Source organism: Bubalus kerabau, chromosome 16, assembly GCF_029407905.1.
Source record: "Bubalus kerabau isolate K-KA32 ecotype Philippines breed swamp buffalo chromosome 16, PCC_UOA_SB_1v2, whole genome shotgun sequence".
NCBI lineage: Eukaryota > Metazoa > Chordata > Mammalia > Artiodactyla > Bovidae > Bubalus > Bubalus kerabau.
In genome coordinates, this window is record NC_073639.1 from 74,716,450 (window position 1) to 74,733,964 (window position 17,515).

Consider the following 17,515-nt stretch of genomic DNA (forward strand, 5'->3'; position numbering starts at 1 on the left):
TCACTTCCTCATCCCCCTCCTTGAACCTCTCTAACCCTTCCTCCCGAGAAGCCTCAGGTTTCCGGCTCTCAGGTGTGACCCCAGCTCGACCCCTCCCTGTTCCACCCCTGGTTCCCCCTCATTTCCCAGGGGATCCTATGATGTGCCTCACCCGCCCCCACCCCCAGCAGCTGATTTATCCCCTGAACATTCACACTCCATCCCGTGTGCCCATTGAGTCAGGAGTCAGGAGGGAAGAGAAACCCTGGTCCTGAGACCAGGGAAATGATTCCTGGCTGAGGAGTGTCTGTGCTCAGCTGCTGTGGGACTGACTTTATGCACAGTGAGCCCGGGAGAAGCTGCTGGGGCCCTGGGCTGGGAAAGCAGACCCTGTCCTGGGGCTCTGCCCCCGGGGCTGTGACTGCTGCTCTGTCTGGACCACACCTAAGTCAGGTTTGATCCCCACGATCACGTCTGAGATTCCTGAGAACAACTGATCTGCCTTGTCATGTCCTGTCCCTCATCTCAGATCTGAGACTGACCCATGGCTCTGATAACTCAGCCTGCCCTGTTTCACAGAAAGAACGTCCTGCTACGACATGAAAATCCTTCAGTGGAGATGCCATACATGTCAGAAAGTCTTTAAAATGATCTTATTTAAAGAACAGAATCTAAAAGGAAAATTATGTTTTAGAAATAGTACCATGGCAATAAAAATTAAAATAGAGCCAGAGTCAGACACAATTTGTTGGACTGAACCACAACGTTTTCTTCAGTTAAATTTAGGCATCTATTTTAAGTGAGGCCCTTAGATTTTTACTACTCCATGATCACATTTTGGTTCATTGAAAATCTCAAAATCACACATCCACTGTGTAACACTCACGTGCACTACAGGGTAAGCTACAGTTGGCTGCTGTTTTCCAACCAAACACATCCTGAAGGTATCATTTCAAGACCAGATTTGGGAATGTTGAGTCTAAGACCTCTGATCACCAGGTCAGGATGTGTGCTTGGCCAGGACACCAGGGGGCGTTCCAAGCCCTTTCCTGAGTGTCTGGAGGGGATGACAGCAGAGAAGAGCCCCCTGGTACTTCCTGATGCTTTCTGCTCAGGGCTCCCAGCTGTGACATCCCACCCCCAAGCCCCACGCATCCCTTCCCCAGATCACACACTGGTCTCCCTCAGGCACAGGAAGCTGACCCAGGTCCCAGAGGTGATCAGAGCATTGTGGGGGATGGAGGGGAGGCCAGTCATTTGCATGAAAGGACCCTCCCCCTCTAAGCCTATGAAGAGGGGAAGGAGCGGTGTGGGGACGCTCTGCTCAGCTGTGGGGCCACAGAAGGCAGGACACCGTGACATGACCACCATGGCCTGGTCCCCTCTGCTCCTCACCCTGATCTCTCTCTGCACAGGTGACTGGATGCGGAGACAGGGGAGGGGTCTTGGGAAGACACACATGCTGTGTTCCCCGCTATCGTGCCTGGACCCCCGAGTCACCATCTCTGTCTCTCTCCCTTCCAGGATCCTGGGCCCAGGCTGTGCTGACTCAGCCGTCCTCCGTGTCCGGGTCCCTGGGCCAGAGCGTCTCCATCACCTGCTCTGGAAGCAGCAGCAACATTGGATATGGTAATTATGTGAGCTGGTACCAACAGATCGAAGGATCGGCCCCCAGAACCCTCATCTATGGTGCGACCAGTCGAGCCTCGGGGGTCCCCGACCGATTCTCCGGCTCCAGGTCTGGGAACACAGCCACCCTGACCATCAGCTCGCTCCAGGCTGAGGACGAGGCGGATTATTTCTGTGCATCTGCTGACAGTAATAGCGACAATGGCACCGTGCTCCAGGCCAGGGGGGAAGTGAGACAAAAACCTGCCCTCCCTCAAGTCACGGGCCTCCCGGGCTGAAGCATCTTCTGCCAGTGCAGACACTTCTGTTGTTTGTTTGATTTTAAATGGGCGTCTGAGCCCCACACCAGGAAATTGGTCTGGGAAATCCTTTCAGTTCTTCTTCATTCTGCCCCCTCACCAAGGCTTTGCTTTCGGCAACCACATTTTATATGAATATCTGAAATTGAGCAGAAGGACCTGAATGCCCGAGGCAGCTCCTGGTGGACAGAGTCCATGATGGTCGGGTCAGAACCAGAGATACAGCATCCAGCTGTGTCTGATTCACGACATTTCAGCTCCTTGGCCGGCCCTGGGCTGAGGTGAGGCCCAGGCTGCTGCTCCTGCCTTTCCTGTGACCGCCTCTCACCATGTCCAATGAAGATCAGGTAACGGTCATAAGGGTTTCCTAACCAGAGATGAAACAGAAGCCCAGACCTGGTTGAGATTCCCATTTATAAGTATAATCTTTTATATCAAACATTTAATATAGAAAGATTGTAAAATTAGACTAAAAACATCTTTAAATATCTGAGTCAAAAAGAAGTAGTATGAGAACCATGATGAAGGGTAAATGAGAACCCCTGGAAGTGACCAAGAAGAGATTTGTTGTACCTGAGAGCCTCCCTATACTCTTTGAAAAGAGAGAAATAAGAACAGAGCCATGTAGTCAGCAGGGAAGGCTCTGGGAGGCCTTGCAAATTCAACCTTGATTACCTATCAAGCTGGGAAGGAAACTCAGACAGAATCATGACCAGGCACAACCCACTGGGAATGCTGGGTGTTTGAACCCTGGAAATTCAGGTTCAGGTGGGTGTGTTATGGCAGTGAACCCACGAGCTCAGCAGAGCAAACTCAGACTTCAGGGAATCCTGAAATTCATTAGCGTATCAGCATACCATTCAGGGGTCTGAGGTCATTCAGTTCAGTTCAGTTCAGTTCAGTCACTCAGTCATGTCCGACTCTTTGAGACCCCATGATCACATCACGCCAGGCCTCCCTGTCCATCACCAACTCCTGGAGTCCACCCAAACACATGTGCATCTAGGAGGTGATGCCATCCAGCCATCTCATCCTCTGTCATCCCCTTCTCTTCCTGCCCCCAATCCCTCCCAGAATCAGGGTCTTTTCCAATGAATCAACGCTTCGCCTGAGGTGGCCAAAGAATTATAGTTTCAGCTTCAGCATCATTGCTTCCAATGAACACCCAGGACTGGTCTCCTTTAGGATGGACTGGTTGGATCTCTCATTAGGTACCGGAAAAATCAATGACCAGGCCCAAACTAGATGAAGGCGACTCATTCTACTGCCCTGGGCGGTGACATCAGGAAGACCCACCTGCAGGTGTGAGAAAGCCCTTCCAGGAGGCTGTGGTGTGAAGTGGGGGAGGAGGAGGTCTGAGTCCAGCAGGGGGTGCTGTGGGTCTGTCCTGAGAGCTCAGGGTCCTGGCCAGGCAGGCTGGCACCTCCTCCCTTGGCTCTTGCCCACGTGGGCAGCAGGGTCCTCACTGGAGGGTGACATCCTGCACCTGGGCCCCAGGGGACACGGCAGCTCTCAGCTCAGAGCCACAGGCTTGCCGCTCAGTTCTTGCCGCTCTGTTGTGGGGTCAGTGCCCAGACCTGACATCCAACCAAGGACAGAGGGACGGTCATACAACAAGAATGAACTTCATTAGGAACCTCGACCTCCAGGGATACCTGGACAGGGAATGAGAGACCCCTGCAGAGGCTGCCCCATTGCCCACAGAACGCCCGGGTGTTCCCCGTGGAAGAGGGGTGCAGGCAAGGACGCTCTGTCACCATCTGTGTCATTTAAAAACGTTCCCTGGTGTGTTATTTGGCAGTTTCAGCATTTTGAATTGAAGAACAGAAAGTGATATTGTGTCAGTTTTTGTGGCTCCCTTACTCATTCCTTCCCGTTATAGTAATACTTTATGTTAACACTTGTAACATGAAATATATGAAATCAAAAGTTCAGCCAAACTGTCATCAGTATGTTCATTTAATAAGAAAAGAATTCAGTAGGAATATAAATTTTTCACCTCTATGAGCTGAGGTTCTCAAACACCTCTGACAAAAATCATGTGAATTTTATTAAACAGCTACTTTAGCAGCAATTCTAATATGAATACAAGTAAGAAGAGCATTTACATTTTTATGTCAAAGAAACAAGAATGAACAAGACTTTCCCGTCTCTTCCACACACGTTAACTTGAGGTGTCTGAGCTCCTTCTCCTCCTCGTTGCCCCCACACCCCTCCTCCCTCCCACGTCCATCGGCTCCACCCAGAACCACAGGGAAGGGAGTTTTACATGATGCTCACCACACCTACCTGTTCACACACCATGTTTTTCTATTTCTGATGATGAGACATGTGTCCCAACTTTGTTGTGACTGAACTTGCCAGCTGTCATAATTGCATGGCGAGATGGTGACCTTTACCCGTGAAATCCGCAGTTCTATTGAAGGTACTCCACGTGGGTCATGGCTGTTTACAGCACAGGACGCTGTCACCCTAAGCCTACCCATGCGGCTCTGCATGCCACTCCCCACCTCCCATCCTGGTCTCCCCACTGCTGGGACTAGAGACAGTTTAAAACAGTGCTTCAAGGGCCACCCCTTACCCTTCACAGCAGACACAGGTCCGGGATTTCCTGCTCAGCTCCGGGCTGGAGGAGGAGGACGGACAGCACCACACAGATGATACACAGGGTTCCCTGAGAAGACAGAGTGTATTCTAAAGACGGGCTCAGGTGTGGGAAAGGCTGGATTATTGCGGCAATAATCCAGAGGAAGACCTAGGAGAACGAAATGGCAACCCACCCCAGTATTCTTGCCTAAAGAATCCCGTAGACAGAGGAGCCTGTCCATGGGGTCGCACAGAGTCCGGCACACCTGAAGCGACTTAGCATGCGTGCGTGCATGCACTGGAGAAGGAAATGGCAACCCACTCCAGCATTCTTGCCTGGAGAGTCCCAGGGATGGAGGAGCCTGGGGGCTGCCATCTGTGGGGTTGTACAGAGTCGGACATGACTGAAGCAACCTGGCAGCAGCAGCAATAGCAACAGACCGACATGGTCCCCTGAGCTGGCCCTGCTCCTGGGCTCAGCAGCCTGAGGTGGACTGACAGCAGGTGCTTCCTCTCAGGGGATAGACTCAGAGCCGCAGCCCCCAGGCCTCCTCCTGGGAGAGAAGCTGCACCCGGGGCCGAGCACCCAGAACTGGAGAATGAAGGGGTCAGGTGGTCATCAGTCCCCACCCTCTTCCCAGAAACAGAGGAGGGGAGGAGCCCCCAAAGCCCACCCCGTGCACCCCTCCTGCTCCCCTCATTCATGACTTTCTTCCCAATCCTGGGCCCCTCTCTTTCTACAGACCTACACTGTTGATCTCCATGGTCATGACCCAGCTCACTCTGTCAGAAGATCATGGACGTGTTTCCAGATCTTCCTGAAACACTCACTTCCTCGGCCCCTCCTTGAACCTCTCTAACCCTTTCTGTTCAAGAAGCCTCAGATCTCTGGCTCTTAGGTGTGACCCCTATTCGTCCCCTTCCTGTTCCTCCCCAGATTCCCCTTGTTTCCCAGGGGATCCATGAACCCCTCTAGTAGCCGATTTATTCCCTGAAACCTCACACTCTGTCCTGTGTGCCCCTAGGGTGAGGAATCAGGAGGGGAAAGAGCCCTGGTCCTGAGATCTGGAGATGATTCCTGGATGAGGAGTGTCTGTGCCCAGCTGCTTTGGGACTGATTTTATGCACAGTGAGCCCAGGAGAAGCTGCTGGGGCCCTGGGCTGGGAAGGCAAACCCTGTCCTGGGGCTCTGCCCCTGGGGCCATGACTGCTGCTCTGTCTGACCATGTCTATGGTCCCGTCTGAGATTCCTGAAAACAGCTGATCTGCCTTGTCATGTCCTGTCCCTCATCTCAGATTTGAGACCGACCGATGGCTCTGATAACTCAGCCTGCCCTGTTTCACAGAGAGAACGTCCTGCTACAACATAAAATCCCCCAGTGGAGATGCCATACATGTCAGAAAGTATTTTAAATTATCTTATTTAAAGAACAGAGGCTACAAGGAAAATTATTTAGAAATAGTACCATGGGAATGCCAGAGTTGGACACAGCTTAGTGACTTAACAACAACATTTTCTTCAGTTAAATTTTAGGCATCTATTTTAAGTGAGGACCTTAGATTTATACTACTCCATGAACACATTTTGGTTCACTGAAAATGTCAAAATCACACATCCACTGGGTAACACTCACATGCACTACAGGGTAAGCTACAGTTGGCTGCTGTTTTCCAACCAAACACATCCTGAAGGTATCATTTCAAGATGAGTTTTGGGAATGCTGACTCTAAGAGCTCTATCACCAGGTCAAGATGTATGTTTGGCCAGGTCAGCAGGGGGCGTTCCAAGGCTTTTCCTGAGTGTCTGGAGGGGTGAGAGCAGACACCAGCCCCCTGGTACATCCTGATGCTTTCTGCTCAGGGTTCCCAGCTGTGACATCCCACTCCCAAGCCCCAGGCATCCCTGCCGCAGATCACACACTGGTCTCCCTCAGGCACAGGAAGCTGACCCAGGTCCCAGAGGAGATCAGAGCATTGTGGGGGTGGGGCGGGGAGGACGGTCATTTGCATGAAAGGACCCTCCCCCTCTCAGGGTATGAAGAGGGGAAGAAGCAGTGTGGGGACACTCTGCTAAGTTGTGGGGCCACAGAAGGCAGGACGCCCTGACATGTCCACCATGGCCTGGTCCCCTCTGCTCCTCACCCTGTTCGCTCTCTGCACAGGTGACTGGATGGGGGGACAGGGGAAGGGCCCTGGGAAGACACACAGGCTCTGCTCCCTGCTCTCATGTCTGGACTCCTGAGTCACCATCTGTCTCTCCTCCTTCCAAGATCCTGGGCCCAGGCTGTGCTGACTCAGCCGCCCTCCATGTCTGGGTCCCTGGGCCAGAGGGTCACCATCACCTGCTCTGGAAGCAGCAGCAACGTTGGAACTGGCAATTATGTTGGCTGGTACCAAATGATCCCAGGATCGGCCCCCAGAACCCTCATCTACCGTGCTACCAGTTGACTCTTGGGGGTCCCCGACCGATTCTCCGGCTCCAGGTCTGGCAACACAGCGACTCTGGCCATCAGCTTGCTCCAGGCTGAGGACGAGGCAGATTATTTCTGTGCAGCTGGTGACAGCAGTAGCAGTAATGGCACAGTGCTCCAGGCCGGGGGGGAAGTGAGACAAAAACCTGCTCTTCTCTCAGAGTCGGGGCTCTGGGGGCAGAAACATCCTCTGCAAAGGCAGCTGTTTCATTTGTCTGTTTGGCCTCAGACTGGGTCCAGAATCACACCAGGGAACTTGGTCCAGAAAAATCTGTTCACATCTTTCTTCATTCACCCCTTCTCCAGCTTTCCTTGGCAGCAACACATTGTCTGATTTTCTCCACTTTAGCAGAAATCCCTGGTGCCAAGGGCAGGTGCCCTGGGGTCAGAGTCCATGGTGGGTCAGGTCAGAACCAGAGAAACACAGTAGAGTTCTGTCTGATTCTGGACTCATCAAGCATCCAGTAGGTGTCCTGGTCCCAACAGCTCTCATTCTCTCTGATACTAGTAGTGGACCCTTGGGGATCCCTGCTCCATTTCAGATCTCGGGGTCTCTGCTCATTTTCCAGGTCTCAAATCTGGAGTTCGGGCTCCTTGGCCATCACTGGGCTGAGCTGATGCTCAGGCTGCTGCTCCCGCCTTCCTGTGACAGCCTTTCAGGCTCACCTAGAGCTCCAGGATTGCGGAACTAGACCAGTTATGGTATGGACTCCTCTCCCTCTGGTGAGATGGGGCCACCCAGCGGCTTCCTGCTCAGCATCTGGCTGGACCTGCTGCTGCTATTACCCTGACTCCAGGTCATTGGGGGTTCTGCCTGGACATGGAGCCTTCTCCTGTCCCCTCCATCCTTAAAGTCCCTCCAGCAGGCCATTCCCAGGAGAAGGTCTCAAAGGAAACAGAAAGTTCATCTCCCCATCACTAGGACACAGCACCTCTTTGCCCTGAAGCTCAGGGGCTGAGGTTGGGGTCTGGCTGAGGTCATCTCAGACCTGAACTCTGACTGGGGAGTCTTTAATCTCCGTCACTGGGGCATCTGCCCTTTCCCAGGAGTTTCTAGAGCGCTGACCCCTCTCATTGGCCCTCAACATGAACGCCTGTGCTTTTTCTTCACAGGGGAGATTTCTTCGGTTACTGCTGCGCCAACAGGGGAGCATCTGAGGTGCACCTTACATTTGGGTCCTTTGGAACTACTGCCTCTCCATGGCCCTCACTGCTAAGATCCACCACTGATTCTTCCTGTTCAATATCTTTGTCTAACACTTGCCACATGATGTTGAATTATTGTGGAGATTAAATTCACTTTGCTCCTGATTTGTGGAGTTTCCACAAATTATTGTCACCAGACACCAATATGAGAATAGTTGGTGCTTTTACAATATCACATACCAAGGTCTTGATACATTGATGACTTTTTTCTAAAAATGAAAAAAAAACAAAACAAAAACAAAACCAAAACCAAGACGTGTTCCATGCCTTTCCTTCCCCCATAAGTAGTGGATGCAGTCTGGGGCCATTCTGGTTCCGTAGATGGTCGCATGTCCTAGGTCACCCTTTGTGTGGTCATCTTCCGGCCCATGGGCTGCAGACACCACCTCACATTCCCACCTGCCCGTTGCTCGTCACCTGCCCCACAAACAGTAAAACCAGTACCCATCATAACAGGATCGGTTCTGTCTAGGCTCTCCCACAGGGTTACGAGAAGTAATGCTAGAAAACCTGTTGTTTTCCAGTTACTAAAAGCGAAAAAGCAAGAAGGAAACTTTTAAAATTCAATTCAAGATAGTATCAAAAAAATAAAATGCTTAGGAATATGAATAACCCAGTAGGTGAGAGGCTTATAAACTGAAAACAAGAAAACATTGTTGAGAAATTCACACAGTTGTAAATAAGTGAAAGGAGCCCTGAGATCACGGGTGGGACAACCTCATATGTGAAGGTGACCTCAGTCCTGCCAGATTGATCTACATGTTCGTGGCTGTTACCAAGTCCAAGCTCACTCTGCTCACCTCACGACAGGCCAATGAATCCCAGAGGAAAGGAATATGACTTTATTCGGAAGGTCAGCTGCAAAGAAGTTGGCAGACTAATGTTTCAAAATGACCATGCTCTATGGGGCCTGGATGCTAGCTGCTTTTAGGGATGAGAGATGGGGGAATTGAGGACACAAAGTGAAAAAGACCATTGAACTCTTGCAATGATTCCCTAGAATGGCAACCTCAGGCAGGGGGATACGTTATTTCCTTCTTTCTTACAGTCATTCACAGGTGGGCAGGGTCAGACCATCTCCCTGTGAGCTACCCAAAGGTACTTGGTTTAAGGCTCAGGCAGAGGGAGTAGGGTTCTCTGAAGCAGGCTACTATGTATGATGATGATAACAAACATGACAGAAACAAGGGTTAAAATCATAGAAACAGCTAGAGCGTGCATCAGAATTAACCCTGTATAATTCTGTCAAATTTTACTTCAGAACCACCTAGTTTCTGTCAGATTTTACCTCAGAACCCCCTAATTTCTGTCTGATTTTACCATGGAACCACCCAGTTTCTGTCAGATTTTACCTAAGGAGAACCTAGTTTCTGTCAGATTTTACTACAGAATCCCTTAGTTTCTGCCAGATTTTACTTCAGAGACTCCCTAGTTTCTCTCAGATTTTATGTCAGAACCCCTTAGTTTCTGTCAGATTGTACCAAAGGAGTCTCTAGTTTCTCTCAGATTATAGCTCTCTATTGCTTAGTTTCTATCAGATCTTAACTCAGGAGCCTGTAATTCTGTCAGATTTTACCTCAGAACCACCTAGTTTCTGTCAGATTTTAGCTCAGAATCCCCTAGTTTCTGTCTGATTTTACCACAGAGCCATCTAATTTCTGTCAGAGTTTACCACACAACCCCTTAGTTTCTGTCAGATTTTAACCTCAGTTCAGTTCAGTCACTCAGTCCTGTCTGACATTTTGCGACCCCATGGACTGCATCATGCCAGGCTTCCCTGTCCATCACCAACTCCTGAAGCTTGCTCAAAGTCATGTCCAGTGAGTCGATAATACCATCCAACCACCTGATCCTCTGTCGTCCCCTTCTCCTCCTCAGAAGCCCCATACTATGTCAGATTTACCTAAGGAAAACCTAGTTTCTTTCAGATTTTACCACAGAACCCCTCAGTTTCTGTCAGCATTTACCCCAGAATCACCCTAGTTTCTCACAGATTTTACCTCAGGAGCCCCTAGTTTCTATCAAATTTTACCACAGAACCAACTAGTTTCTGTCAGATTTTACCCTAGAAGCCCCTAGCTTCTGTTCAGATTTTCCATCAGAAGCCTCTAAATTCTGTCACATTTTACCTTAGTACCCCCTGGTTTCTGTCAGTTTTTACCTCAGAAGCCTCCAGTTTCTGTAACATGTTACCTCCATAGCCTCTGATTTCTGTTAGATTTTACCTAAGAACCCCCTAGTTTCTGTCACATTTTACCAAAACAGTCCCTAGTTTCTCTCACACTATACCTCAGTATCATCTAGTTTCTATCAGATTTTACCTCTGGAGCATGTAATTCTGTCAGATTTTACCTCAGAACCCCCGAGTTTTTGTCAGATTTTATGTCAGAAGCCCCTAGTTTATGTCAGATTTACCACAACACCTGTTATATTCTGTCAGGTTTACCTAAGGAGAACCTAGTTTCTCTCAGATTTTACCACAGAACCCCTTAGTCTCTGTCAAGTCTTACCTCACAACCCCCCTACTTTCTCACAGATTTTACCTCAGGAGCTGGTTCTTCTGTCAGGTTTTACCTCAAAACCCCCTAGTTTCTGTCAGATTTTACCTCTGCAGCCCCTATTTTCTGCCACATTTCACCTCAAAATTCCAAGTTTCTGTTAGATATTACCTCAGAACCCCTTCATTTCTGTCAAATTTTACCTCAGAACCCCCTAGTTTCTGTCAGGTTTTTACCTCAGAACCCCCTAGTTTCTGTGAGATTTTCCCTCAGAAACCCCTTGTTTCTGTCAGATTTTACCCCAGAAGCCCCTAGTTTATGTCAGATTTTACGCCAGAAGCACCTAATTCCTGTCAGATTTTACCACAGAATCCCCTAGTTTCTACCAGATTTTACCTCAGAAGACTATAGTTAAATTTTATGTCAGTATCCCTTAGTTTCTGTCAAATTTCACTTCAGAACTGCCTAGTTTCTGTCACATTTTACCACAGAACCCTTTTTTTTCCTGTCAGATTTTTACCACACAACCCCCTAATTTCTGTCAGATTTTACCTCAGAAGCTCATAGTTTCTGTCAGTTATCACTGCAGGAAACCCTCGTTTCTCTCAGGTTCTACCTTGGAACCCTCTAGTTTCTGCCAGATTTGATCTCAGTGATACCTAATTTCTGTCTGATTTTCCTCAGACCACCGCCCCCCTCGACTTTCTGTCAGATTTTAATTCAGAACCCTTAGTTTCTGTCGGATTTTACCTCTGAACACCCTAGTTTTGGTCACATTTCACCTCAGTAATCCCTAGTTTCCTAAGGCCCACTTGACTTCACATTCCAGGATCTGGCTGAAGGTGAATCATCATACCATTGTGATTATCTGGATCGTGAAGATCTTTTCTGTACAGTTCTTCTGTGTATTCTTGACAGCTCTTTGTTAATATCTTCTGCTTCCGTTAGGTCCATACCATTTCTGTCCTTTATTGTGCCCGTGTTTGGATGAAATGTTCCCTTGGCATCTCTAATTTTCTTGAAGAGATCTCTAGTCTTTCCCATTCTATTGTTTTCCTCTATTTCTTTACATTGATCATCAAGGAAGGCTTTCTTATCTCTCCTTGCTATTCTTTGGAACTCTGCATTCAAATGCATATATCTTTCCTTTTCTGATTTGCCTCTTGCTTCTTTCTTTTCACAGCTATTTGTAAGGCCTCCTCAGACAACCATTTGCCGTTTTGCATTACTTTTTCTTGGGGATGATCTTGAGCCCTGCCTCCTGTACAATGTCACAAACATCCATCCATAGTTCTTCAGGCACTCTATCAGATCTAATCCCTTGACTCTATTTCTCACTTCCACTGTATAATCATAAGGGATTTGATTTAGGTCATAAGTGAATGGTCTAGTGGTTTTCCCTACTTTCTTCCATTTAAGTCTGAATTTGGCAATAAGGAGTTCATGATTTGAGCCACAGTCAGCTTCCGGTCTTGTTTTTGCTGACTATATAGAGCTTCTCCATCTTTAGCTGCAAAGAATATTGGTGTTGGCCATCTGGTGATGGCCATCTGTAAAGGTTTCTCTTGTGTTGCTGGAAGAGGGTGTTTGCTATGACCAGTGTGTTCTCTTGGCAAAATTCTATTAGGCTTTTCCCTGCTTCATTCTGTACTCCAAGACCAAATTTGCCTGTTACTTCAGGTATTTCTTGACTTCCTACTTTTGCATTCCAGTCCCCTATATTGAAAAGGACACCTTTTCTGGGTGTTAGCTCTAGAAGATCTTCTAGGTCTTCATAGAACCGTTCAACTTCAGTTTCTTCAGCATTACTGGTTAAGGTGTAGACTTGGATTACTGTGATATTGAATGGTGCCTTGGAAATGAACAGAGATCATTCTATCTGATTTCAAACAACATTGATTATATTATTACTAAAATGAAAAGAAAATATGGCACCATAGCAGGAGGAACAACAAATGATTTGGCAATCATGCCAGCTAAGGCAGCTGACACTGCATCTTGCCAAAATGTATCTCCACACCAGCCATTCAACTTGAAAGACTGGAAGCGACTGTTGGGCCTAAACCTCATTTCTGTGTCTTTATTCTCAGAATTCGTAGATTATAAATGAAATATTTAAGAAAGTCCTTTCCCTACCTCTCCAGGAATGCTTTTTGTATCACTGGAAATCCTTAAAAGAGTTGAATCATAGACTCTGGATTTATCTAAGCAAATCTATTTAACTGGAAGTTGAACTTCATCTTCAATAAATCGAACAATTCTGGGCATTAATAGGTAGTTCCTTAAAAGTCCTTAAATGTTCCTTAAATGTCCTTGTCTTACATTTAAGCCCATTTATTTAAGAGTTTTTGGTTTACTGGGAAATGAGTTATAAGCTCACCATCTAACTTGTATGCAACTTCAACTCTGATTTCCATAAATATGCCCAAAATATCAAAATTTTTGACTACCAGTGCTGTAAATCCATTAATCATATGAGCATATTTAATCAAAACAAGGTCCAACCAGACACATCTTCTCTCCCTTCCTGTAGTTACACCAAACTCTCTATCCCTTGTTTGTAATAATTCTCCAATTGCATTGTCTTGCTTTGTAGGAAAGGGACCAATCCCAACTCTAGTTGTATAAACTTTCACAACTCCATACACTTCTCCACATTTTAAGGGGGCATACCCAAGCCAGTACAAACACCTCCAACTGTACAGTTCAAAGAGGTTATGAAAGGATAACTTTCAAAATCAGTATCTAGCAGTGCTACATTTGCACCCTCTACCAAGATTTTCTTTGATGGTCTTTCTTTGAAAGCTCAGTATAGGAAATAAACTCCATATATCTAGCAGTTGGTTTCACCCTTTCCATTTAACCCTTGAGTTTTTGGAATTCATCTTCAATGTCTATTTCCGATGTGGGGTATATAGATTTGTAGTGGTTAGCCAGAACTTGGAACCTCTCAGAAAAGCCATCAAAGTCAGAAATAAGATGGCATATCCTGGGACTTTTGGGAAGAACAAACAGGGAGAATGCCCTTTTTGTGGTACCCAAATTTTTTCCTGCTTGTTCTCCTCTCTGTTGTTCCTGGATACCATCAGCTGTTCGATAACAATCAAGTGCAATATGAGCTCTGTCAGGCATGGGAAGCCTTATCCAGCCTTCCAGACCTTTCCCTAACCCTAACCCTTTTTGAACATATTTTTCTGCTTCCTCACACAATTCAGCTAGATGAATTACCACATCAATTCCAATGAATGCAGTAACATTCAGGCTCCACTGGGAGCCTGAGTTGTTCCACTGGATAATGATTCCACTGGGTAAAAGACAAAAGTCACCCTCCACAGAATCTGCAGCTGTTCAGGCAGCATTACTTCCTCCCTGGCGGTGGCACAGAGTGTTGGTGTCCTCACCAGCAGATCCAGCACCTTCCTCTTGGCTTCGTGGTCCCACTGCCCGCCAAGCACCAGGGTCTCCAGGTTCCCCCCAGGCTGCTCCCTGGGGTGGCCTCAGTCACCTTGGACAAGGAGTATGCCCCCAGGTTGGTCTTGGCAAACACCCAGGCCCCAGAGACACGAGAAGAGCCTGAAAGGGGTGGGGGCGGCTGGGAGCATGTGAACGGGATTGCTCTGTAAATTTATGTTTGAGAGTCTTAATATAAAATATAACTTATATATTCAAAGAAACAACATTTGGTAACACTGTCAATGTCTTAACCAGATATTAGGATTTTTCTACTTTTCTAATCTTCCATTTCGTTGAGAGGACATGGGTCAATGTTTAACGACCGTAGTCTGCAATGTCCCCTTCTACTGGTTTGGTTGTCTGGTTGTTTTTTACACTTTATTGGTTGATTGATGGCTGTGCGGGGTCTTCACTGCTCCTGGGCTCTGGTTGCGGGGCGGCACGGCCGCTCTTCACTGCAGTGCACTGGGTTCTCTTTGGGGCGGATTCTCTTGCTGCAGGCCACCAGCTCCGGGGGATGGAGCTTCAGCAGTTCGGCTTTCCTGTGAGTTGCTCTGCAGAATGCGGGAGCTTCCTGCATCTGGCACTGCAACCATGTCCCCTCCATCGACAGGCAGATCCTTAAACACAGGAAAACAAGGGAAGTCCTATAAATTCCCCTCTTATGTGCTTTATTTATGGGTTGTATGTAAAACACTTTAACTGCTTTCTCAGAGAACCACAAATTTTACATCTTTTTCAATGCTTAAAGAAATACAAATCTAATGTATGGGAAGCATATAACTACAGAAGTTTGTTAGATATTTACGCTAAATAAGGATCCATTATGTCTTTTTGTGGAATAATTCCACGACAAAATATTGTTTCTTCTAAGCATCTTCATCTGTTTACTTATTTTCTCTACTAGAGCAAATGTACCTTCTTAGAGAACTTTGAATTTCACTCCTTTTTTCAGCAAAACTTTTTCACATGTTACCAGCAGGGAGCGCTGTGGGACTGCCTTGGGGTCCTTGCACAGCTGCTCAAGGAGCACCACTCACTGCAGGAGCTGGGCTGGGGTTGGGGTCTGTGCTTCTGGGGGGACTCAGCAGTGTGTCCTCTCTGGCTGCTGAGTCCCCTGAGCAGGGATCAGTCTCGGCAGGGGCTTCCTCCATGGGCTCCCGCCATGGGCTCCCAAGGGGAAAGCCCCTCCTTCCCCTGCCGTCTGGGCTGTGAGCAGAGCTCCAGCACCAGGGTTAAGGGTGGGGCTGGGCGGGCCCTGAGTGGACCCTCATTTGCATGGCCGCCCCTCCTCTGGCAGAGTCTGGGGAGAAAAGGAGACCTGGGGCAGCACAGCCCACTGTGGGGACCAGGGTTCTGTGAGCACCATGGCCTGGACTCCTCTCCTACTGGCGTTCCTCTCTCTCTGCACAGGTAGGGATGGGCCCCAGGCACCAGGGCTCAGTCCCCAGCCTGCATCAGCCCTTGGGGCGCAGACTTGGGACCCTTTCCTTCAGGTCCTGCCCCATCTCCCCTGTGTCTGTGTCTGCAGGTTCCCTCTCCCAGCCTGTGCTGACTCAGTCAGCCTCCCTGTCTGCGTCTCTGGGAGCATCAGCCAGACTCTCTTGCACCATGAGCAGTGGCTACAACATTGGCAGCTTGCCTATAACCTGGTACCAGCAGAGGCCAGGGAGTCTTCCCCGGTACCTCCAGTCCTACAACTCAGACTCCCAAAAGCCCCAGGGCTCCAGGGTTCCCAGCCGCTTCTCTGGATCCAAAGACGCCTTGGATCCAGCGCAGGGCTCCTCTCATCTCTGGGCTGCAGCCGGAGGACGAGGCTGACGATTACTGTGCTGTAGGTTCCCACAGTGGCTCAGATGACGAGGAAGTGAGACAAAAACCCCTGGGCCTCGGACTTTGGCTCTGAGCCTGGTTTCAGCGAGAAGTTTCCATAGAGCGATTTCCAAGGAAGGCTTCTCTGCACAGAGATCTCTGTGAAGGGAGGGAGGAGACACACAGGATTGTGCTGAGACCCGAGACAGTGCAAGCATCCCAGGAAACCACATATCTGACCACAGAGCCCACTTGCCCCTCCCTCAACACCTGGAGTAAATTCCCCAGAGCAGGTGCTGTGGTGTCGGGAGCCGCATCAGGCATTACTGACAAAATGGAGGCATGGCCCCAACTCCCTCTCCTTGTCGCACAGGCACGGGCCCGGGATGAAGGAGTTAGGCCTTGTGATTCTGACTTATTTTTTCCTCTCCTCGGCTGAGTTGACTGAAAGGAATATTAAGGTGTTTATTGTTCTTGAGAGGAGCATGAGAAGGCACAAAGCCTTCTGCAGCTGTGCTCAGTGAATAATTCATAAAGTTAATCACTGACATTTGTTCAAGGACTTTTACAAAAGAGTGTTCCAGGGTGAGCACGTAGGCCACAGCTTGAGGCCATGGGAGGGATTGCTATCTGAAGCCTATTTGTGAGGAAGGTGTTTATGGCAAAGGAGTTTGCTGAATTTAGGGCTTAGGAATAATTAAAATAGTTAGAAGCTAAAGATTTAAGGAATGTTGTGATGTTAGCATATTCTACTATAGCTTACAGAGATTAGGAACTTTAGAGATATTAATAGCTAGAAGCCCTTTTTAAGAAATAGTGAGCTTGGGATACTAGGGGCAAACAGGACTTAGAAAGATAAGAAATCAACTGAGGAATGTGGTATGCAGCCCAGACATTAGCATGAGTTACAGTGTATTCACAAGGACACATGAGAAGAAGTAGATAAGAGAATCGCTGAGGCAAGAACTCCTTTTGCGGAGCAAGAATGATTTATGGAGACAACAAATCTGGGTCAGTGGGAACTGAAAATGTCAAACCTCTGACCTAATGCTTTTGTAAAAGTTTAAAAGAGAATCTTAAGCTTGAAATAAATACGCAGTCCAAGAAAATTGAGAGGCTGCTTCGTTTCTTGCCGACACTGCTCATCTCTTCAGTTTGATCCCCTGGCTGCTGGCGCTGGACTCCGGCACTGTGTCTTCAGCAGAAATGCCCCAGCGCAGCCCTGCTCCTCCTCATCTCCATCCTCTCGCCCCACAGAGTGTGGGTCCCGGGCCGCAGGGACCGGTCCACAGCTCAGATGCTGACAGGAGCCCTGGCTCCTGCTCCCTGCTCCCTCCTCATTTCCACAGTGCTGCTAACAGGTCAGCATTTTCTACAACTCATGGTCCTCCAGGCTCCTAGTAACTGGATGGAGAAGATATGGGAATTTTCCTTCCTTCAGAATGATCTGAGCCCTCACACAAGGTGAGTCCTGAGGGGTCAGCAGAGGATGACATGGCTGCCTCTCAAGATAGGCCTTCTGCCGCAGGTTCTGTCTATGAATTATCTGACGGCACATCGACGGCAGAAACATTTTTTTCAG

General features: G+C 48.3%; 1 pseudogene and 1 gene segment (V, D, J or C); one reads left to right on the top strand and one right to left on the bottom strand.

The window, feature by feature from the left end:
- The first annotated feature begins 1,309 nt into the window (after positions 1 to 1,309).
- Positions 1,310 to 17,515, top strand: part of LOC129629573 (immunoglobulin lambda variable 1-40-like) — a 52,181-nt gene continuing 35,975 nt past the window's right edge. The window contains 2 exon segments of the V gene segment in view: positions 1,310 to 1,394; positions 1,504 to 1,717. Of these exon segments, the coding sequence occupies positions 1,340 to 1,394; positions 1,504 to 1,717 (269 nt within the window).
- Positions 12,993 to 14,701, bottom strand: LOC129630280 (adenylosuccinate synthetase isozyme 2-like; annotated as a pseudogene).